Below are 22,272 nucleotides of genomic sequence, written 5' to 3' on the forward strand. Positions count from 1 at the left end.
ATATATATATATATATATATATATATATATATATATATATATATATATATATATATATAGGGTGGGTCATTATAATTAATACATTAGAATATCTCATAGCCTTTAAAGCAAAAACATTTCAGACAAAAATTTTATTACTTCGAGAGAGACATAATTTGGTACCATTGGTTTGATCTTGAGTGAATATATCAAAATTATATGAAGGCCAATTTTGTTTAAATAGAACCTCCTATTTTTCATTACATACTCTTGTAGCTTACCTCGAGAGCTTTCTAAAACACTGTAAGATATTTTTTTATTAAATACTTTTCAAGTTATAAGATTTGAAATAATTTCTTAATTTTACATTGAACTATAAAATATCTCGTAAAATATTAATTTTTTGATGATCTTACATCTTATCTCAATACTTTTATAAAAATAAAATAAAATAATGAGAAGAATCAATTGGTGTAAAAAGAACACAGTTGTCAAGAAAAAATATGTAAATGTTAATTGCAGATTATATATTCGATAATTATTTACATTAACGGACACCTCGCCGATGACGTTGACCCTTACATATGTTGTAGGGGTGAGGTTGCTAATTAATTTTCCTCTGTGTTTTATTTGGCGGTCTCTTTTTGAGATATTTAACAAAGAAGGTTTAGTGTGTAATCAAAACATAATTTTCTGACACCATATACATTTAATACACAAACTATATGGGCTGTTTGTATATTAAAAGAGGCTTCGTCGGCCCTTCTCCTGCATTCCTATCCCAAAAAAAGTTTTCATTTTGTGTAATATAAAATTACAATGCAATTTGAGGTATATAACATAATCCGAACCAAATTTTTAGTTGTAAATCAAAAATAGGTTTGAGTTAGGTTATATCTTTCGGAAGTGGAGCCCCCCCCCCCCCTAGAGAAGGCGGAATCCATGTCTACGCAAGTACTTTACAAGATTAAGCGAAAGCTATGATTAAAAGTAGAGAAAACTTTGCTTCGTCCTGCAAAATATATGCGTGAACACAGTGGGTTTCGCCCCCTTCCTCTACGGGAGGGCTCCACTTTCAGAGGATATAACCCAAACCTTATTCAGAAGATACAGCCCAAACCTAATTCTGATTTTAAATCACAAATAGGTTTGGGTTAGGTTATATCTTCTGGAAGTGGAGTCCTCCCGTAGCGGGAAACACTCGGAATATATTGTAAACAAATATCTGATACATATAGCTTGTGTAATAAATATATATCGTGTCAGAAACTTACGTTTTAATCGCACACACACACACGCACACACACACACACACACACACACACACACACACACACACACACACACACACACACACACACACACACACTAAACCTTTTCCATTAAATATCTCAAAAACTATAAGAGATCGCCAAATAAAACACAGAGAAAAATTAATCAACAACTTTACCCCTACAACATAAAGGTCAAGATCATCAGTGTCCGTTAATGTAAATAATTATCATATTTTTTTTTTATTTACTAGTTTTCTAAAACAATTACGTATTTATAATTATTTTTTCGTTACGTAATTTTAAAGTTATAAGAAAAATTACAGTACTGTTGGCGCTAGCATTACCTAAGGTGTACCACGTGAAAGTTCGCCGGTCGGATTTACATCTTTATTGTATGTGTGTGCGTACGTACCTATGTTTATGTACGTGAGTACGTGCGTGCGCGTGTGCGCGCGCGCATGTGTGTGTGTATGTGTATGTGTGTTTCAACAGAGATAAGAGAATGAGAATATTTTACGTATTAAATTTTTTATACATACTTCCAAATCTACAACTTTTTTACTTTGCTCCCTTTTACTTTTCAAAGATATATTCTCGAATCTGATTAATCACAATTTCAACGATACAATCTTTCTCCTATTTCGAGCAATAGGAATTTAAATCTTGCCTCAGTTAGCTGGATCACTTCTAATCTCGTCTTAGATGGCTGGACCATGTCTGGTCTTGCCTTAGTTGGCTGAACCATGCCCGGTCTTGCCTTAGTTGACTGGACCGGTCCATGTTGCAAAACCATATTGATCCAGCAGGATCTTGCCTTCACGCAGATAATGGCTGCGTTCAGCAGGAAAAGCTGCTTTGCAACTGTTGTAAAATTCGTGAATCTGATTGGTGTATGCTCTTAGGTTCAGTCAAAATTAAGATCATACGCCAATCAGGCTTACGAATTTTACAACAGTTGCAAAGCAGCTTTTTCTGCTGAATGCAGCCAATGCTATTGCCGATGGTACTGTAACTTTCAAGCCTTATAACGTTCGAAAGTTACATAATAAAAAAATGCTTAATTATAGTATTTTGGAAAGCTCTCCAGGTAAGCTACATGAATATATGATAAAAAATAATATTACACACACACACACACACACACACACACACACACACACACACACACACATTTCTTCCAAACTAACATAGTTCACTTTATAATTATTTTTTTTTATATATACATTATTGTTCGTTATGGTTGAAAATTATTGAATTTGTTAAAGTGCAAAATGATAATTTAAAATAAAACAATTAGCTTTTAAATATGCAAAATATACTTTGAGCTAAAAACATAAGCCTTTGATTCTTGACTGAATCAAATATTAAAGATATTATATATAATGGATCAAATATTATCTCTTAGCTCTGCGAAAATTTGTCTCTCTTTGAAAGAAATCCGTAGAAAAATGCGGAAGGAAAAATAAAAAAGATAGGAAAGAAAGATCGTGGGGTATTTTGTTGCAGCTGACGGACAAATTATGGTCGATGAGGACGAGTTGGATGATTTTGGAAACTTTAAGTGCTCACTATGTCAGCGCAGATTTGAAGAGCAAGGTAAAAATCACATCTATCTCTTTGACACGAGTGTAATGCGTATCTGTAAAATAAATCGAAGAAGTATAGTGTGTGTGTGAGAGAGAGAGAGAGAGAGAGAGAGAGAGAGAGAGAGAGAGACAGGACCAAGCTTTCCAAAATTCGTGATGGACATAAGACATCCCAAGTAGATATTTGATGTTGCTTTCTACATAGTATATCGATTTATGCGCTAATGCTACATAATTGCCATTTAGTTGGAAAACTTAGATATTGGAGATCGTACAAACGTTGTCAAATTTACAATTAAATTGTTGCAAATACTAAATCAATCATTTATCATATTGCATTACAAATCTTTGAAAAAGAATCCTGCAAGGATATATTTTTCTGTTATAAAAGAAAGACTTAATATATATGTATATGTATGTATGTATGCATGCATGCATGCATGCATATATAGATGTATGTATAGATGTATGTATGTATGTATGTATGTATGTATGTATGTATGTATGTATGTATGTATGTATGTATGCATGTGTGTATGTATGTATATATGTATGTATATATCCAAGCAGAACAGTCAAAGTAATGTCATTTGACGTCATATGGACATCAATTTAACCAAAATGGTATAAATTTGGCGGATATGATGTTAATTGAGATTACTTTGATTTTTGTGTTTTCCATACATATATACACACATACATACATACATATATACATGCATGCATGTATATATACGTCCGTACATGCATACATACATACATACATACATACATACATGCTACATATACATATATATAGTATATACCATATATGTATATACCATATATGTGCACGCGCGTGTATGTATGTTTATAGGATGAGTCAAAATTTGTGGTACAACCAAGAAAGAATTCTACGCTTCAAAATAAATTGAAATGATTGAATAACTCTGTACAGTACAGAACAAGCAGCAATATTGCTGTAATATTCTGTGCTATATGGGACCCTACAGCACAGTAAGATTGCAGCAACATTTTTCTCTTTCTGCAAGATTGTAACGTTACAGAAACATTACGAAATGTTTCTACAACATTGTTGTGATATTGCAGCAACAGTAAAATGTCCGCCTGCAGAAATATTACAATGTAACAGCTATATTGCAACAATATAATATATGCAACAATACTTTGTGTATATTTATATTAGCATAATATCCTTAACATATGAAAAAATAATAGGAAAATAAATCTATAAAAGCCAAAGAGAGGATTTAATATGTAGATTTTCTGTATTATAATAATAACGAAATTACAAAATGCAATCTAGGAAGAAATCATCAGTTGAAAAGACGAATCACTTTTTAATCAAAGAGGTCGGTTGATATATAACATGACATAACATGTACAACTGATTAGATGTTTTTATATCCTTTAAATTGGACGTTTATTTAAGAATCTTCTAGCATTTGTAAAATGTTATATCATGTTATATATCAACCGACCTCTTTGTAAAATGTTAGAAGATTCTTAAATAAACGTCTAATTATCTCGATAAATACGTCTAGTTATCTCGATAAATATTTAATAAAGAACATTTAATAAGAAATACTAATAGACGTTTTTTAAGGTCGTTTTTCTATCTTTTTTAAATATCTTTTTATAGTCTCAAGATTTATTTATTAAATTTAAAGCGTTCTACGTTTGTAGCCAAACGCATTTTAATATTACTAATATGTACATTGCACCGTAACATTACTGTAATCTTACATTGTAATATTTCTAAGGGCGGACATTTCAACGTTGCTACAAGCTTGCAGCAATGACAAAAATACTTCGCAACTTCTATGCAATATTATAATGTTTTAATGCTAGGTCTATTCAACATTTCTGTAATCTTTCGGTGCTGCATGGGTATTATATATTTTTGCTATTTTAAAATGTTGCTACAACATTGCTTAAAGTAATATTATAAAATAATATCTTTGTAATATCTTTGCTGCATTACACTGCAATGGGCAATGATGCAACATTGTAGCAATGTTACTGCAAGTTTGTGAGCTGTATGGGAATCCAAACCTATTATTTCTAATTCACAATTAAAACTTGATTTGGATTACGTTATATAACCCAAATTGCATCGTGTTTTCGTATTGTACACGGAAACTTTTTTTCGGGGTAGAGGTGCAAGCAAAAAGGGCGGAGCCTCTCCCCCGCCCCTCACGCATTTCATTTGCATACATAAATGAATGAATTTGGTAGAGATTCACTTTATAAAACATACATGGTGTCTAAAAATTGCATAATTCGTGAAACTTTTTTGTTAACTTTCTAAAGCGTGCGTTTTAATAAACCTTTTTATAACTTTTTAATAAACAACAAGCGACAGCTAAAATCTCTTGATTTGGTCACTCAAAGTCATGACTTTAACAACATATGTATATGGTCAAAATCAGGGGCTGGGTCCTCTATTCAGCACTTTATCATAGTATTTCATATTTTTTAAAGACATAATATGGGATAAAAATAAATTTTTAATATTAAAAATAAATTTTTTTATTTTAAAATAAATGCCAAAAAGTGGGTACATTTCTATATAAAAAATTATTTAAATTGTACAAAATTATATAAATTCTATGATGGATTATAGGATGAGAAAATATTTATGTATAAGATGTGGACAAAAAGTTCATAAATTATTTTTTCTTCCATATTGACAACACTTTGGTAATTTCAACGAGAGCGCTTTACAGCTAATAATCTAACCTATGTTCCGTTTAAGTTTTACGGTCTTATCATGAATTCGTATGTAATCACTGAACTATATATAAACTGAAATGTGCACTGATTAGCCTGTCGCGAGCCGATAGAGAACGACTGCTCAGGGCTAGCTGTCTTATTTCGTATAGTCAAATTCAAAACTTCTTACTGTTGTTTGGCGAAGTAATAAATACAAGTATTAGAGAAAAAATTACTTCACTTTTAGACTTGCTTGTACTGTTCAAGATTTTCAGTAATGTGCATGCGCAGATGCGTATGGGCGAGACAGCGAGCCCTGAAAATCTACTTATCTCAAGCTCGTTATTCGCTTATGTATGTAACATGGCGATACACATTTCAGTTTATATATAGTTCAGTGTATGTAATGACGTTTTTAGTAAACACGTGTTACTATCTGTCGTCGAAAGTTTGAAAAAATGTCTCGCAATCTTTTAAAAGAATAACATATTAACATGAAATTTCTCATGAAATTCGAGAAAAATGAGTCAGAAATAATGATATGTTAAAAATGAAGAAAGAATCATGAAGAAAACTACTGTTTACAAATAGATAAAAAGATTCCAGGAACAAATAGAAGACCTGGAAGACGATATTCGAGAGAGTCGACTCTCCACATTGTACACTAAAAGTATCGAGGATGTGCATTCTATATTAGTGTTCTTGATTGTTTATGTAATTGTATGTGTATGTCGAGGTCAGAATTATGGAAAGAAAATTAATGAATTCTCTACTATAACATGCCGACATATTCATCGATTCTTATTCGCGAGTTTCTTGCACGGTTCAATGATACTGTTATCGGCTATCTTCGTAGCCTATTCCTCTGATTTCGCTCTATGTAACTTTTTTCTATTTCCAAAAGTGAAAAAATATCATACGGGGGGAACATTTAAGAAACATAAAGACGGGAAATGATGAGGATTTTAAAGATCCTCTCAAAGGAAGAGCTGCATCACTACTTCACTCAATGGAAACGCCACTGGAGTAAGCGTGTTGATGCGAAGGGTGACTATTTCAATGATGATAACATTGATGAAACGAAAATTAAAATAAATAATTTTTACGAATGTTTTCTGCGAACTTTTTGTCACACATACACACCTCGTATAATAGATATAAATTCTAATTGATAGATAAAGTTTTGAATAACTAAACATATAAATTATAAAATAAGATTAGAAAATAGTCCTATAAATAAATTTTACGTTTTTCAATTAAGCTTCGCTTTTTTTGATATGTTCATATTTTTATTTGTGCACAATATTTTTGCATTTAATTTTTTATTTCTGCTATTAGATTCATGCTATAACATAATGATTACGCTTGAAATTAATTCCTAAGAAAAATTCAAATAAAATAGGAGCTTTACATTATTTAATAAGATATAATAAACGATATTGATTAAATATCGTTTTTAAATACCATTTATATGAATTGTTTGCACATCATCATTATTGAATCTTTATATCTATATTTTTTCGATATTCAAAAAATATGAAAAATAAGCAAAAAGTTGTATTGATGTTATTCGTAGAAGAAATAGATTTACCATAGTTTGATGTTCCCTAATGATACATGTTTTCCTTCATGCTTGTTAATCTTCTAATAGATTTTTTATGCTAATATGTTAAAACTTTGCTCAAGTGCTTAAAATGCTTTTGTGAATATAATGTTTGTAAGCCACAAATTGATAAGATGTATATACCCTGTGTTTTTTATCTTTTTTCTCTTTTTATACGTAAAAAGATATTTCTTTTTTAACAAATTTGTAGTTTATAAAGAGACAAAAATACAACGCATTTCTTTACATTTTTAATTATTCTAATATATTTTATTCTAAAGAAAATCAAATATATCTCTTTTTAGATATTTTAATTCTTTATATGTATATTTTGATTATTTATTGTTGATATTCTCGTGAAATACTTATTTAATGTTTAGAAATATTATCTCTCTAGTGATATAAGCGAAATATCTGGTTGAGATAAGGTGCTTCCCCTACAACCGATTTTTTTATATTTATATCAAAAATAGCTCTTGATGAGGGAATCTAATGATACCATTTCCACTTCTTAACCCTCAATAGTGTGGGAAGTTGAAAACTAAAAATCTCTAAAAAGTATATTTTTGAGCTGACAGATGGATCATTTTATTAATTTTTTTATTTTATGATCCCTCTACTCTTCCAGGGGGTCAAAAACTAAAAATCCCTAAAAAGTGTAATTGTTGATTGACCTCGACAAGTAAATCATTTATTTATTTTATTATGTTTTTTCCATTCTCCAGCTTTCTAAAAAGATCATATACTAAAAACAATCAAATAATGCATATTTGGACAAATCTTTATGAGTAGATTATTTTAAGAGTTTACTTTCAATTAGGTTCGATTATGCGACCTTTCCTGACAATTTTAATTTTAGTTAAAAATCTATATGAAACTGCACAATAATAAACCTCGTTTTTCACTATTAACACAGGACAGAGATTTCGCTTCGTATGGGAAATCTATGTATAATTGATAATATTTCTCAGAATAATGTATGATAATAATTCTCATTTCATACTGATACCAGGCAGTATGAAATAATCCTTGTTTCGCGTGGAGAAAAAAATCTATTCGTTGTGATCGATCTAAAAATACAGTTTTTAGAGATTTTTAGTTTTTTACCTCCTACGCCTTAGGATCAATGTTAAGAAGTGGAAATGGTACTATTCTCTCATCAAGAAGTACAAAGTGGTGAGGGTATAACCCCTGCCAGCGGTAGAAGGAATACCCTAATCTATAACCCTAAGGAATAATCTAATTCTTTTTTTTATTTAACTTCTCACTATGACACGTGTTAATTAAGAAATAGGATTAACATCATAAATTAGAATAACTGCAAACTACATTATATCTATTATATTGGCTTCTGCGCATGTGCAACGAAAGATACTTTAGTATATGCTTTTCATAATTTTATAAGCGAAATTTGAGACGTTAGCAATTAAATATTATATAGATGTCTATTAGTTACATTTCACTGATCACTTTGAATTTTATACATATTGAATAAAATCCACTGCAGAATTATCTGCATTTTAAATCACGTTGTGTTCTCTTCTAATTTCTGAAATATATTATTTTAAAATTTTCTACATAAACTTAGAAAAAAATCGTATCTTAAGTATATTCAGTTATCAGCTTTAATAACTTTGATCTTGACATATTATGTTAAAAAATGTTAGTACTTTCGATGTTATAATTATATAATTTTTTACATGAATTTGCAACAATTCATTCAAAACGAGAATTATAGATAAAGGAAAGTAAACTTCTATTTACTTCGAAAACGATATACTTTATTGTTTTACTTTACTGTAAAGTACGTGCGTGAAAGAATTTTATCTTTTCCTCTGTATCCCGAAAAAAAAATTTAATTTAATTTAATCTAAATCTAATTTTTATTTAAAAAACAGAAATTAGGTTGAGTTAATTTAGAATTGTTTCATGATGGAATTGCAGTACATATTTCGCAGTAAAGCAAAAATACAAGTTATCCTTTGGGCTCAAAAATTTTTGTAGTCACATGTTGAAAGCTATTTGTAAAAACTGCCAAAAATAGATAAAATCTGTTAACAATAGTGTAAGTCATAAAGACAAGAGAGATAGTATATAAACAAAAAAATGTTAGCAAAAAGGTATGAATAAGACAATATGGAAAATTAAATATAACACAGGCCTGCGAGGGTCAGTTACAAAAAGCAGAGTAGGTGAATCTGATAGATTTTTTGATGCTGATAACGAATCTGGCCGCAGAATTTTTCCAGCACATCAGGTTTTTGAGTAATTTATAGTTAAATAGTCCAAAAATGACAAATTTCATGAATTTATTATGAAAGAACCTAATTTTTTGAAATATTTTTGTCAATGGCATCGTATAGTACTAGTCTTCACCTTTCAAATCCATTTTCAAATTCATTTTTGATTGTAGCTGCACGATAAATTCATGAAATTTGTCGAAATAGCCATTTTGGACTATTTAACCACAAATTACTCAAAAACCTGACATGTTGGAGAAATTCTGCGGCCAGATTCGTTTTCAGCGTCAAAAAATCTATCATATTTACCTAATCTGCTTTTTGCAATTAACCAAACCTAAAATTTCGCAGGCCTGTGTAATCAAAAATAACAATGCAATATTTTAAAGTGTTATATTAAAGAAATTAGAGCAGTTTGCAACGTGATTTAAAAGATCTATAATTCATTTTATTCACTATGTAAAAATCAAAATAATCAATGAGATGTAACTTTTTCGAAAGATTCCCTTTCTGCCATGTTAAATCTATAGTTTTGAAATCTGTAATTTTCATCTCAGATTTGTAATCACTATAATCGTAAAACTTGTAGTTCCAAAAATTTGTATATATTTATTTATGCATTATTTAACAAAAGTTAAAACATTTCTATTATTCATCGTATATTTTGCCTTAGATATTAAACATTCCATTATTGTTTTTGGAGCTTTATGATTTCAAAAGAGAATTTTCAGCTTTCTAAGATTAAACATATTAATTTTGAATAAATTAGTTATTATGAGCAAATAAAAAATAATATTTGAATATCTATTTGAGTAACTATCCGTTAATGATTCGCGCTTTTACTTATATCAATATTATATTATTATCTTCTTTCTACTCTTCAAAAGTATGAACTTACATCAATTTTTGTGCCAACAAAAATAAAATTCTGTGTACATGATTTAGGTAATTACAGCTGTTTAAAAGTGGATCTGATTTTTACGCGAGACCGTTCTTTCTACTTCACGACGGTTTTTATCCCGGGCATTATTTTGGTAACCAGTTCTTTCATCACATTCTGGCTTGAATGGAATGCCGTGCCGGCGCGAGTGATGATTGGTAAGTTTATATAGCATAATATTATTTCATGTCAAGAAACGAAAGATTTTTTGTACATCTTGCATAATTTAATTTCTTAATTAAAATTTTACTATTTATATATACAGAGTGTCCCGAATCTAACTCTTTCGTACCTCCGGGATATAGAATGTCCTACCTACAAAAAAAATAACTTTTAAACAAATAATCTTATCTTGGCTTGTTTTAAAAAAGAAAGTTCTAGTTTCATGTAAAAAGAATCGCGCACTTTAAAATGTAATATTTGCAATAAAATATAGTTATGTAAATTTTGCAAAAAATCAAACTTTTAGATAATGAAGAACCGTATATTATGTCGAAAAATTATAGAATTGATGCGTTAATTATAAACTTAAAGTTTTATTTAAATGTGATTACAACTTTATAATGATAAATATTATAATAGTTTATATGTGTAATCAAAGTGTGCGCGAAGTAAGACGACGCGTGCGATGCTCATCCGAAAGAGTATCGCGGCAGATGCGCGGCTTGCAAAAAAAGTGTAGAGTAGTAATGTAGTAGTGTAGTAATACATATATAGAGGAACGATAAACTACAAGAAAAGGATTGGAAGCGTCCCCCTTCGATTTTGATAAGTTTTAGATATGTAAAATTAATGAAAAATTGTAAGAGCCAAGATGTGATAATTGGGACATAAGAAAGAACGAAAAGAAGCACCTTTTTGTTTCTTTTAGTTATTAATATATTTTAAAATATTCGTCACAATACATCTATTAAATACCAACTTTTCGGATCATTTTTTGATCCATCTTCAGCGTGATATTAAAGTTATGCGTTAGAGAACATTAGATAATAATATAATTATCAATTCAGCATACTTTTCTGCGGCGATCGATAATTAGGTCGATAAATCAACCGTTACCGGTTTTGATGACGCTACGGCTATATTTCTACGTTCCTCTTGCCTTACGGGAGGGATTGAGAAATAAATCATTGTCGCGAAGTGTACTCGCGATAACTTACAAAAGTTCGGTCATGCGTACCCCGATTCTTGTTTTTTCGTTACCATGCGATACTCCTTTGGCATATCTAGAGTATACATTTTATGATTTAGCGTGATATTAGCCGCGTGAAACACATATTCATTAGTCAATCCCTTTTAATTTTTATTTTAATATTTATTGCGAAAATTGTAAAAATAGTGAAGAACATTTTTGTTCAGTTTACTGCGCTCTACTCCCTCATGATTGTTAGCACAATCTTTATAAAACATCATGTATATATAAACGATGTTATACATAATGCTTAGAAAATTATATCAGATGTTTTTTTTATAATTTTATAGTTTTCTCAATAAATTTTGTCAAATTTAGTTCTGTAACGATAAGTTTTAAATTTCATCGACAGAATAAGATATTAAATAATAAAAAAACATGTCTCCCAGAGTAATAAACTCAGTTAAAATTATATTTTTTTGATATTTCAAATTTCAACTTCTTATTTTGATTTAGAAATCATTAACTTTACCTATTAGGGTATTAAGTTAGATATTAAATGCTTCGCAGTTATTAATACAAATATTAAATCATATAAATAGTACTTAGCTTTTAATATGAATACCTTGGAAAACAAAACTCCATAACAACTCCAAACAAAACTCATGTTTTAGGTGTAACAACAATGCTCAACTTTTTCACTACGTCGAATGGCTTCCGGGGAACGCTGCCCGTCGTTTCAAACCTGACTGCCATGAATGTATGGGACGGCGTGTGCATGTGCTTCATCTACGCGAGTCTTCTCGAATTTGTTTGCGTGAACTATGTCGGTCGCAAGCGGCCGATGCACAACGTTGTCTATCGTCCAGGCGAAAACCCCGTCACCCAGGTATTTTGCTAATTAATATTTTGTCCGATGTGATGCATAAATCGCACTCTCGGATAGTCAATAATTAAAGTGTATGAATGGAGCCGTACTGCCTTTTCCATACTATTAATATTAATTAATACACACACACACACACACGCACGCGCGTGTGTGTGTGTGTCTATGTATATACATATATATGTATATATACATACACACAAAATGCCTTAAAGTTCGAGAAACAAAATAATATAGCGAAGAAAGTTTTCGAAAAATTAAATAGTAAAAGTAAATTTATGATTTTTTTATTTCAAACAGTAATTTTTAAGCTATAAGAATTTATAGTTCTAGTTAATCACAGGATACGTTAAGTCACCACATCACACAGTTCGCCTAGTGGTAAGTACAACAGTCGTTTGTTTGTTAAACGTACATTTGCGCGCATATTATTACTACTATTAATGCGCATGTAATTCGTAGCTGAACAAGCAACTGTTTAAACATAACCTGTGTGATTGGCCAGAGTTTTAAGCTCTTATATGTCAAAAACTATTGCTTGGAACAAAAAAAATACTAATTTTTCAAAATTTTGCTATTGTAATATTTTGATTCGCGAATTTCAAGAGATACTCTGTACACATACACACACATATACTATTTACATATTATAATTTACTTACATTATATATATATATATTTATATATATATATATATATATATATATGTACATACTTATATACTTACATACAAAAATTCGTATTTATATAAATTAAACTAAAAGCATAAAAATATTGTGATATAAATTATTTTATTTTAATCAATGGTGACTGCGCGCGCTTTTTTAAATTAATTCCAAATATTATATTTACTTTCAAAAAAATAATTTATTTCGCTTTATATCGACATATAAATATAGAAAATAAGATTTGTATCAATATATATTTAAAAAGAAAGAAAATATATATATATATAAACTTTTCGCCATTCTGTATATGCGTGTGCTCGTGTATGCGTGCGTATATGTATGCATGTGCGTGTGTATGTTATGCGTATGTATGTTGTGCGTGTAAAGTTGCATGGTTTTAAGGCTTAATACTAAATCAAAAGAAATCTTGTTAGGTACAGGTATTTGGAAATTTAAAAACAAAAAACTTTTTCTTTTTTCCAATTAAAACATGATTTTTATAACAGGATTGTAGTACATCTTTCTGAATGCAATTATCATGGATTGTTATGATCAACTTCTAATGATTATTTGCAGGAACATAATGATAAGAATTAACTATTATCATTGCAAATTAAAAATTAAATCGAAATTGGCAAATAAGAGTCACAGCGCGGTAGTGACTCTTATTTGCCGTGATGATAACACTTCCTTCTTTCTGATTACTCGTTTATTTCAAAATAAAAATAAAAAGTTACATTAATAAAAAGCGAAGAATCATATTTGATCCCTTTTCAGTGTAATGTTAACAAAATATATTACACAGTGTTAAATGCGACATATTAAATTACGCAAAAATATCTATTATTGGCGCGCAGATGACCAACGCGGGGGTTCAACAAGCACATTGTTTCCGGTAATTCATCAAATTCTTGTGATGGTACAGTGTAATGTGTCAATCATAACAAATCTAACAAAACGAGTAAAAATGTGAATACAAAAAGATATTACACGTGAATTAGCTTTTTATGTTTTAATTAATAGTCGGAAACATGACTCACCAGATTCCGCGCTTTTTATAATTAATAACGCATGTATGTTGTTGTGCGTCTCTCATGTTGGTTTGAGAATCAATGATGAAATATATAATGTATGTCCTCGATTGTTAGGACATAAACATAGATTCAACCAAGGATAAACTCGGTTGACTCAATGATAACGAACATATAAATATATGAACGAACGCTTCATATCCTCGATAAATTATCGATTATCATCGTGAATGCATGATGCAAGCCCTCCGTATCACTTTACAAGCTATTTTGTTGTCGCTTGATAAACTGCATCTCGAAGACGAGTCTTTTGCCCACAATAAGGACTCTCTGTCCAAAGTCTCAGATTCTTCCCAATTAAAATCGTGACCATATTCAACTTTATGATTGGTTATGACCGAAAGTTGTGACGTATTTCTTCGGATGTGGTTTCGGTGTTCCGAAATTCGTTTTTTTAATTGTCTTTAACTAATCTGATCGACATATGACGCATCGCAATCATTGCACGAGACTTTATATGTATACCACATCCTCCTTGTTGCACGAATCTTTTGGCATTATGGACTTAATGGACTTTGACAAAACTACGAAGTTTATTTAGGCCGAAATAAAATAATCCCGAAGTCATGATCACGAAGAATTCGCTTCAATTATTTCGAAAAGGTTGGAATGTATGGTATTGTAAAATCTGAAGAGGTGTTTTTTAGGGAATGGTCATCACTAAGCTCTAAATTTGTTTGATTCTTGGCCAATAGCAATCTCAGACGTTCTCGCATTACATTGAAAATGCAAGACAGAGAGTAGCTATTGTTTAAGAGGACAATGATTATCAGCTCAAAGTTTTTTTAGTGGAATCTCGGATGCGACAATAAAAAAGCACGATCCACCAATCCTACGATTGTTCCCCTGTTATGATGATTCGACTTATAATTTAGATATCTCCCGGAAAAAGTAGGTTTATGATACCAATCGAATTCGACTAAATTATTGTTCACGATTATCGTAACATCAAGGAAATTAAGTTTATTACCAACTCCTTCCTCTACTGTGAACTGAAGCCTCAGATGAAAAGAATTGAACACCTCATTGAACATGGAAGAGAGAGAGCTGCCAAAGCTGTATCATACATATACCTATAATAAAACGGTAAATTGAAGGGAATATGTCTAATTGCTTTATTTTCTAAATCTTGCAGAATGATATCGGCAGAATGATGAGGGATAGAGGAGAGCCCATGGGAACTCCGAATATTTGTTGGTACATTTTTCTATCAAAAGTGGAGAAAGTGGAATTGAGTATAAATCGAACTGCAGCCAGGAACTCGTCGCGAGGAATGCTGCATTTTTCTTTTATGAAACACTATTTTTCTCAGACGTTATCCAACGCTAGGTTTAATGAGATGTTGATAAAGAGAGAAACAACATCCAACGATAGTAATTTAAAATGATCATCTAACCTGACACTATACCTGACAGTTTTTGACTAATTCAAAGCTATTGATAATATAGCTAAGTGCCTTGGGGATAGCGTCATAAATGATGTTATGTAAAAATGCAGCCAATGGGGGAAAGTAGAGTGTTAATTAAACAGACGATGACTCTAAACGGCAATTTGGCTTATGAATTTTTTGGTAACCCATTTCAAGTTATTTAATTATTATTATTGCTTAGTACATATTAACTTTATTTACGGATTTATTTAATTTTATTTACAGATAACTTTATTTAATGTTCAATAGAACAACTGTTTGCAATATACGATATGTTTATAATTACGATATGTTTATAATGCATTAATGATTGTCTTACATTATATAATATATAATATGTTCAGTGTTATTTTACATCACATTTGATAATACGTTTCTTCATATCAATTATTGTAGGCGGAGTTTCTATGTACTTTTTATTCTTCAAATGGTAAAAAAATCAAGAGGCATCAATTGATTGCTGGGAAAGTAAAAGAATCATTTCGGCTTAGCCAATGATTTAGAAAATAGGATAAAAATTTCTCTTTCTTCTCGTTTTTTCTGTAATCGTTTGAATTTGACCATATCTCTCTATAATATTTCAAAAAAATATATACTGCAATCCTGTTACAAAAAGAAATAAGTATTTTTATTTAAAAAATCAAAGCTCACTTTTTAAAAAGTCGAAATATCTCTTCATGATAAGATTTCGTTGGATTCATCTTATGTTAAAACTCTTTAAAACCATGCAACATTAGTTTACTCATTTTTTTCTCTATAAGTAATAATATTATTATAAATTCTTATAATAATAATTTGTATTGTCACATCCTATACACACACACACGTACAATGATATAAATCATTTCTCAACAGTTAATTTAATATTTGCAGAGTTGGTTTAAAGAAACCAGTTACCATCGATAAAATCAAGTAATTTATATTAAAATTTTCATATTTTTAATTTCACATAATCACCATTAATTATTTAATATATAAATACGACTCTTTAGTATGTAAATGCGGATATATTTTATAACTATAATACAAAATACAAAATGTGTCAAAATGTTTTAAATCAGTTCTAATAATAACCTCATATACGATAAGTAACTAGATAATACGGAAAAATTTTGCGGAGAAATTATTAATAATCCTGCTAGTATATATATATATATGGACAGTAAGATTACCAATTGTCATTGTTGAGACCACAAACAAACAGATTTCCCGTATTTGTGCACAAATAAGTAAATTTAAAACGATATCTACATTCTAAGTGATATCTCTCCGAGTTACGATCTTGCGATAATATAATGCTGACATCGATATTAAATAAAGATTATCGATATTGATAATATAATTTTGTCAGGATCTGTATGATAAATTTTTTTTAACAGAAACAAATTGAAACATCCTATATTCTGTGAAGTTTTACATCGAATTTAACTTAATTATAAAACAGCTTCGCGATCATCTTTCTGATTTCATCGAATAAGAACATTTCATAAGAAGATTGTGACAAGAAAACAAGTTTTATATGTCAAACGGAACAGACATAACGTCAGGTAAACATACATATATATCAAAAATTGGAAATCTCATTTTAAATCATGACTGGTCTCATATTGACTTGCGATCAAAAATTCTGGTAATGTGGACGCGATGAAAAGCTGTGGATTCCCAAATATTGTTTCTAAAATCTATATATCATGATGTATGTAATGTGCCTTTTGCTATGGCCAAACTTTGCAGAGTTATATGCACACCACGTTGTAGTTCTACTACGAAACGCATTTTATTAGCATAATTGTTATTTTATTGCTTCATACTACATTTCATTAGATTTTTGGTAGTATAAAGTATTTTTTTATAAAGTATTTTTTTATAAAGTATTTTTTTTATAAAGTATTTTTTTTTATAAAATGTGTGTATGCAGATACATAAAAACATATGATAATATTATTGTCTTGCACAAACAAGAAGTCCAGTGGCTCAAATATAAAATAAAAAAGAGTCATTATAGTATAATATTTTCCATAAACTCATTTAAAAGAAAGCCATTATAGTAGCGCAGTAAGAATTTGCAAAAGGTAATCATAAATAAAAATAATTATTTAAGCTATAATGTGTTTTGAGTGCTGTCAAATTTTTTAGGAATGAATTTTCTGTATAAGATGTTTGATATTTGTTAACATATCCCGTTTTTTTATCGCGTTTACATTCTGCACATATGAACTTGTTGGTGTGACTTTGCACAAACACAGTATGATATTTTCTATTATCTGCATCTCTCGAGATTTTCTATATCTTTCAATTCAATTTTTTTTTAGAGAGTGTGAGTGTTATTTTCTGTCAAATTTCATCCAATTATTCGTAAATTTTATTGGATTAAAATTGCACACGGATTGTGCCACATTTTTATTGACAATAATCGATCTTAAGACTATTCGAAGATTGATGTACGACAATATATAATATATTTAACATTCATTGTGTAAATATCAAAATTTTAAAATCAGCACATGAAGACATCCGTATAAGAGACATAATTCAGTATACAGTAAATTTGAGCATCATTGGCATAAATGACGCAGTATTTCTTAGAAAACGTTTATTATTTTTGAAAGAGATACAATATGTACATCTCTACAGTGAATTCCCACTCTTTTACTTTTAACAATTTTTCAGACCTCTTATTTTTCATTTTCACTTATTTTTATTTTTACTTTCAATTTTTTTATTATGATATATTTTTTTCTCATGTTCTCTTCTCTTCATTATCCCTTTTTTCCCTTGTTTTTAAGATTTTTTTATATTCATATATATATTTTAATAAAATATATTTTTTATATTTATATATATTATAATAAAATATATTCCTAGAATATATTTTTATCTCTTTGTATATTTCAAAGATATTTTTATCTCGTAATTAAATTATGCGCACTTTTTATATTAAAATAAATTTTTCTAATAAATCAAAAGGCAAAGACAATAATAAATTAATAATTTTTAAATAATTTCTTTCCTTTTTAAGATTATTTAAAATGATTCTTTTCGTTAATAATTTTTTAACAAACTATAAGCGACGGAAAAAATCAATGACCTCGATCTGCTTAGAAGTTAAATTTAACATCAAGATCAATTGAAAGACATTTCAAATAGACTTAAAGGTATTTACTTTTACGAAAAAATGATATAGGTTTAAAGATAATATTTACTTTTACGAAAAAATGCTTAAAAAATGTCTTAATTTTTGAGTTGCCAAAAATCCTTTTCGTATACTTCTTTTTTATATAAAAGGAACTTATTTACAAAGTTTGATCCAAATTGGAGCATGATAGTTTTCGAAATAACAGCCGAGATATCATAAAGATTTCAAATAAAAAAGAAATAAAAAATTCCATCATTCAGTTAATTTATTAATTAATAACTTGAATATCACATTAGGAAACATTTCATTGTTGTTTAAAAAAATTACTGAAAACAAAGACATTTTGAAAAATAATAATGAAAAATATAAAAAAAATCGGATATTCTTTATTTTTCTTTCTCTTTTTTCTCTGTTTTTTTCTCTTTCTCACACTCTCTTTCTCTTCCTGTTTGTCTGTTTTTTGTTATAAACACGATTAGTAAGAATTTGGTTGGTGGAAATGTTGGTAAGTCTCTTTGTTTGGTGTCTGTGATGTTGCAGCGGCTCCCAGCAGTACTGAGCAGGATAGGAATTATATTGGCCAGCCCTTTGGTAAGATTTCCTATTGCATTAGGACGCAGTCATGAGTTCGCATCTTTAGTTTGCATTCCAAAATAGAGATTGCAAAATATTTGTAATTCTATAATTTATTGAAATTTTAATTACAAAAAAACATAATATTGTAATCTAGTAAAAAGAGAGAAACGTATTATGATGCATGTATAACTTCGTATAGTACAAGTATATGTAAGTAATAATTAAAAAGAAGATTAAAATTAAAAAAGAAAAAGAGAACACAATGTATATATGCATGTGCAAAATCTTGACTGCGTCCTAAAAACATATATGTATACACACGTCGTACAAATACATACAAATGCTTGTTCTAGTATCATCTCAAATCTGTCGCGCGCACGTACGCGCGTATGTGTGTGTGTGTTTGTGTGTTTGTATGAATATATATCCTATATATTCTATTGTATTTCCATATTTTACTGATTATTTTGATGAGTATAGAGATGGAAGACAGCAAAAATTTCGCGCAACAAGGATAAATTTACGAAATTAGAAATATTTATTTTAATATTTGGAAATGAAAAATATTTATTTTGATATTTAGATTTTAAAAAATTAGACATTTTATTATTTTTTATATGTATGGAAAAATTTCTCTGATATTTTCATAATTCGAATATTTCTATTCTTATTATGGTAATTATATGAGATGGAGAGCATATTTTAACATTTGAATATATATAAACATACAATTTCTGGTAAATTTAGAATAGGACAACCAGATCGAATCGTCTTGACCTTTATTTATGTATGTTGTCACTACTCTAATAACCTTCGAAAAATTTTAGCCGTTGCTCCTTGTTTCATAAAAAGTTATAAACGAAATATTTCATACATTTCTCATAATTTTCATGTGCATTTAATATAATATATTCTTAGCAGATTTATCTATTAACATGTAATAAATCTTTTATCCTAATTAGTTATTCAAAAATGCTACTTTTTACTCCAACGAATAAATTTTAATATATGTATATTTCTCATTACATACAAATCGGAGTGTTAATTAAAGATTATTATTTCTGTATCGTAACCCTCACTCAAGATATATACAGGATGTTCTATTCTAAGTGACGCACTGATTTTTCTCGAAAACCAAAGCTTATAAATGTAAGGCTCGAAAAGTGTTTCCTACAAAAATTTTATTATTTCAAGGGGGACATAAGATATCATTGGTTTAAACGTGCCAAAATCATATGGAGGCCAACTTTGTTGTTTTTTTTTTTAATAGAACTCTATTTTTCATTATATATTCTTTTTATGTTCAACCAAAATAATGGAATATACAAAACGCACTTTGAAGAAAAATAACGCGACTACTGTCAATACTTCGAACTTAAATATTCCGCGCACCGTTTTTTGTTTTTAAAGAGTGTGTTAAATTTCAAGAACTTTTGAATCTATCTTGTAAATGGGTATGAGTGTATATGTATGTTGATACAGATATGTGCGTTTGTGTACGACGCAAGTTTATGTATATGTGCGCGAATTGTGTATACATACATGAAACTGAGCATACATACATATACACACATTATATATATACATACATACATATATATATATATATATATATATATATATATATATATATATTAAATATGTGAGTGCATGAGCGTGATATGAATGTATGCTTGAGCTTGTATAGTAAGCATGAGCACATACGTAAGCGTATGCGTAAACGTATATGTGTATATTTATATTATCAATCGCACACATAATAGCAAAAAATAATTTTATGAGAATAAATCTTATGATAAAAATTTATCTGAAAATTTACATCTTTTCTCAGTATATATTGTTATTAAAAATACAATATTTCAATGTAATTTTTTTTTACTCTTTTATAATACTTGAGTAACATTTTTTATGCTCTTCATGCTTTTTTATTACACATCTCTGTTTATACACAACAAGTATGTTAGTAAGTTAGATGCAAACACATATATAAATACATAGAAGAAAAGAAATCTTTTTTTAGAAATTATATTTTTATTAGTAAAAGAATGACAAATAATTTACGTTGCATAATTTGATTAATCTCTTAAATTTTATAAAGTAAATATTTTAAATCTTATTGTTATTAATTTTCCAAATTTTATTTATTAAAACTAAATAAAAGCAAAATATATCACAATCTTATCAATTTTAAATATATAATTTCATAATTGTATTATTTTAGCGAATCATTGTATTTATATAAAATAGATAATGTGATTATATAAAAAGGAAGAGATTTCTTTTTTTTTGCTTGACCTGTGTTTTACTACATATATTAATGATAAAAAATCACTAAAATGTACATATTACGCATGAAATACATAAGAGCGTGCATATGCATAGGTGCATACTATAATTTTATTTATTGCTTTATATGATATTTCGATATTTTCAATGCTTTAATAAGGAATATCTATAAAATGCCTTATATATAAAATATTTACACAATAATTGAAGAGAAAAAAATGCGTTTATTTAATCGTTTTGCATAATCCAATTACTTTTTATATAATTTAAAAAGTATATATTTACACAGAGATGTATATTAAAATTTTGTATTCTGATGAATTCAGAATTTTAATTTTGTTGTTTGTCATTTGATTATCAAACATATAATTTTTTTAACTATTTGACATTGTTTTAATAATTGGCCCCTCCTTATTTGTTTCGTAAAAAATCTTAAATTAAATACCAAGTAAAGAAGATTAAATTAAATAACTGGTACTTTTTTGTTTACTTCTATCGTGAAAACGTTCGCTAAAAAATATCGATGTATCTTTTCACGATTGTTTTAATTACTTCAGCTATATCACCAGCGACCAGGATTTTTCGCGCAAGAAATTTTTATTGGATATTATAGATCTCTTTTTAGTAAAAGGTTGTTAAATATTTTTTGATGGTATTTCTTTATTTTTATTAATTAATGTTATAAACTTAAACTTTTGGAAAAGTTTCTTTTGCTAGTTTTTTGTTATAAA

General features: G+C 28.8%; 1 protein-coding gene across 17 annotated transcripts in view; it reads left to right on the forward strand.

The window, feature by feature from the left end:
- Phcl-1 (pH-sensitive chloride channel 1) overlaps positions 1-22,272 on the forward strand; it is an 81,999-nt gene that overhangs the window by 50,554 nt on the left and 9,173 nt on the right. For 5 of the 17 annotated variants that reach the window (XM_083098645.1, XM_083098644.1, XM_083098646.1 and 2 more), the window contains 4 exons: positions 2,760-2,849; positions 10,343-10,495; positions 12,144-12,358; positions 19,220-19,270. In XM_083098645.1, coding sequence (XP_082954771.1) covers positions 2,760-2,849; positions 10,343-10,495; positions 12,144-12,358; positions 19,220-19,270 — 509 coding nt within the window. Of the gene's footprint in view, positions 1-2,759; positions 2,850-10,342; positions 10,496-12,143; positions 12,359-15,249; positions 17,091-19,219; positions 19,271-22,272 lie in introns of all 17 variants that reach the window. The other 12 variants (XM_083098647.1, XM_083098648.1, XM_083098649.1 and 9 more) reach the window with 4 other exon arrangements.

This window comes from Camponotus vicinus, unplaced genomic scaffold (genome assembly GCF_025532165.1).
Source record: "Camponotus vicinus isolate PSW18456_S1 unplaced genomic scaffold, iyCamVici1.0 SCAF_4, whole genome shotgun sequence".
NCBI classification, from domain to species: Eukaryota; Metazoa; Arthropoda; class Insecta; order Hymenoptera; family Formicidae; genus Camponotus; species Camponotus vicinus.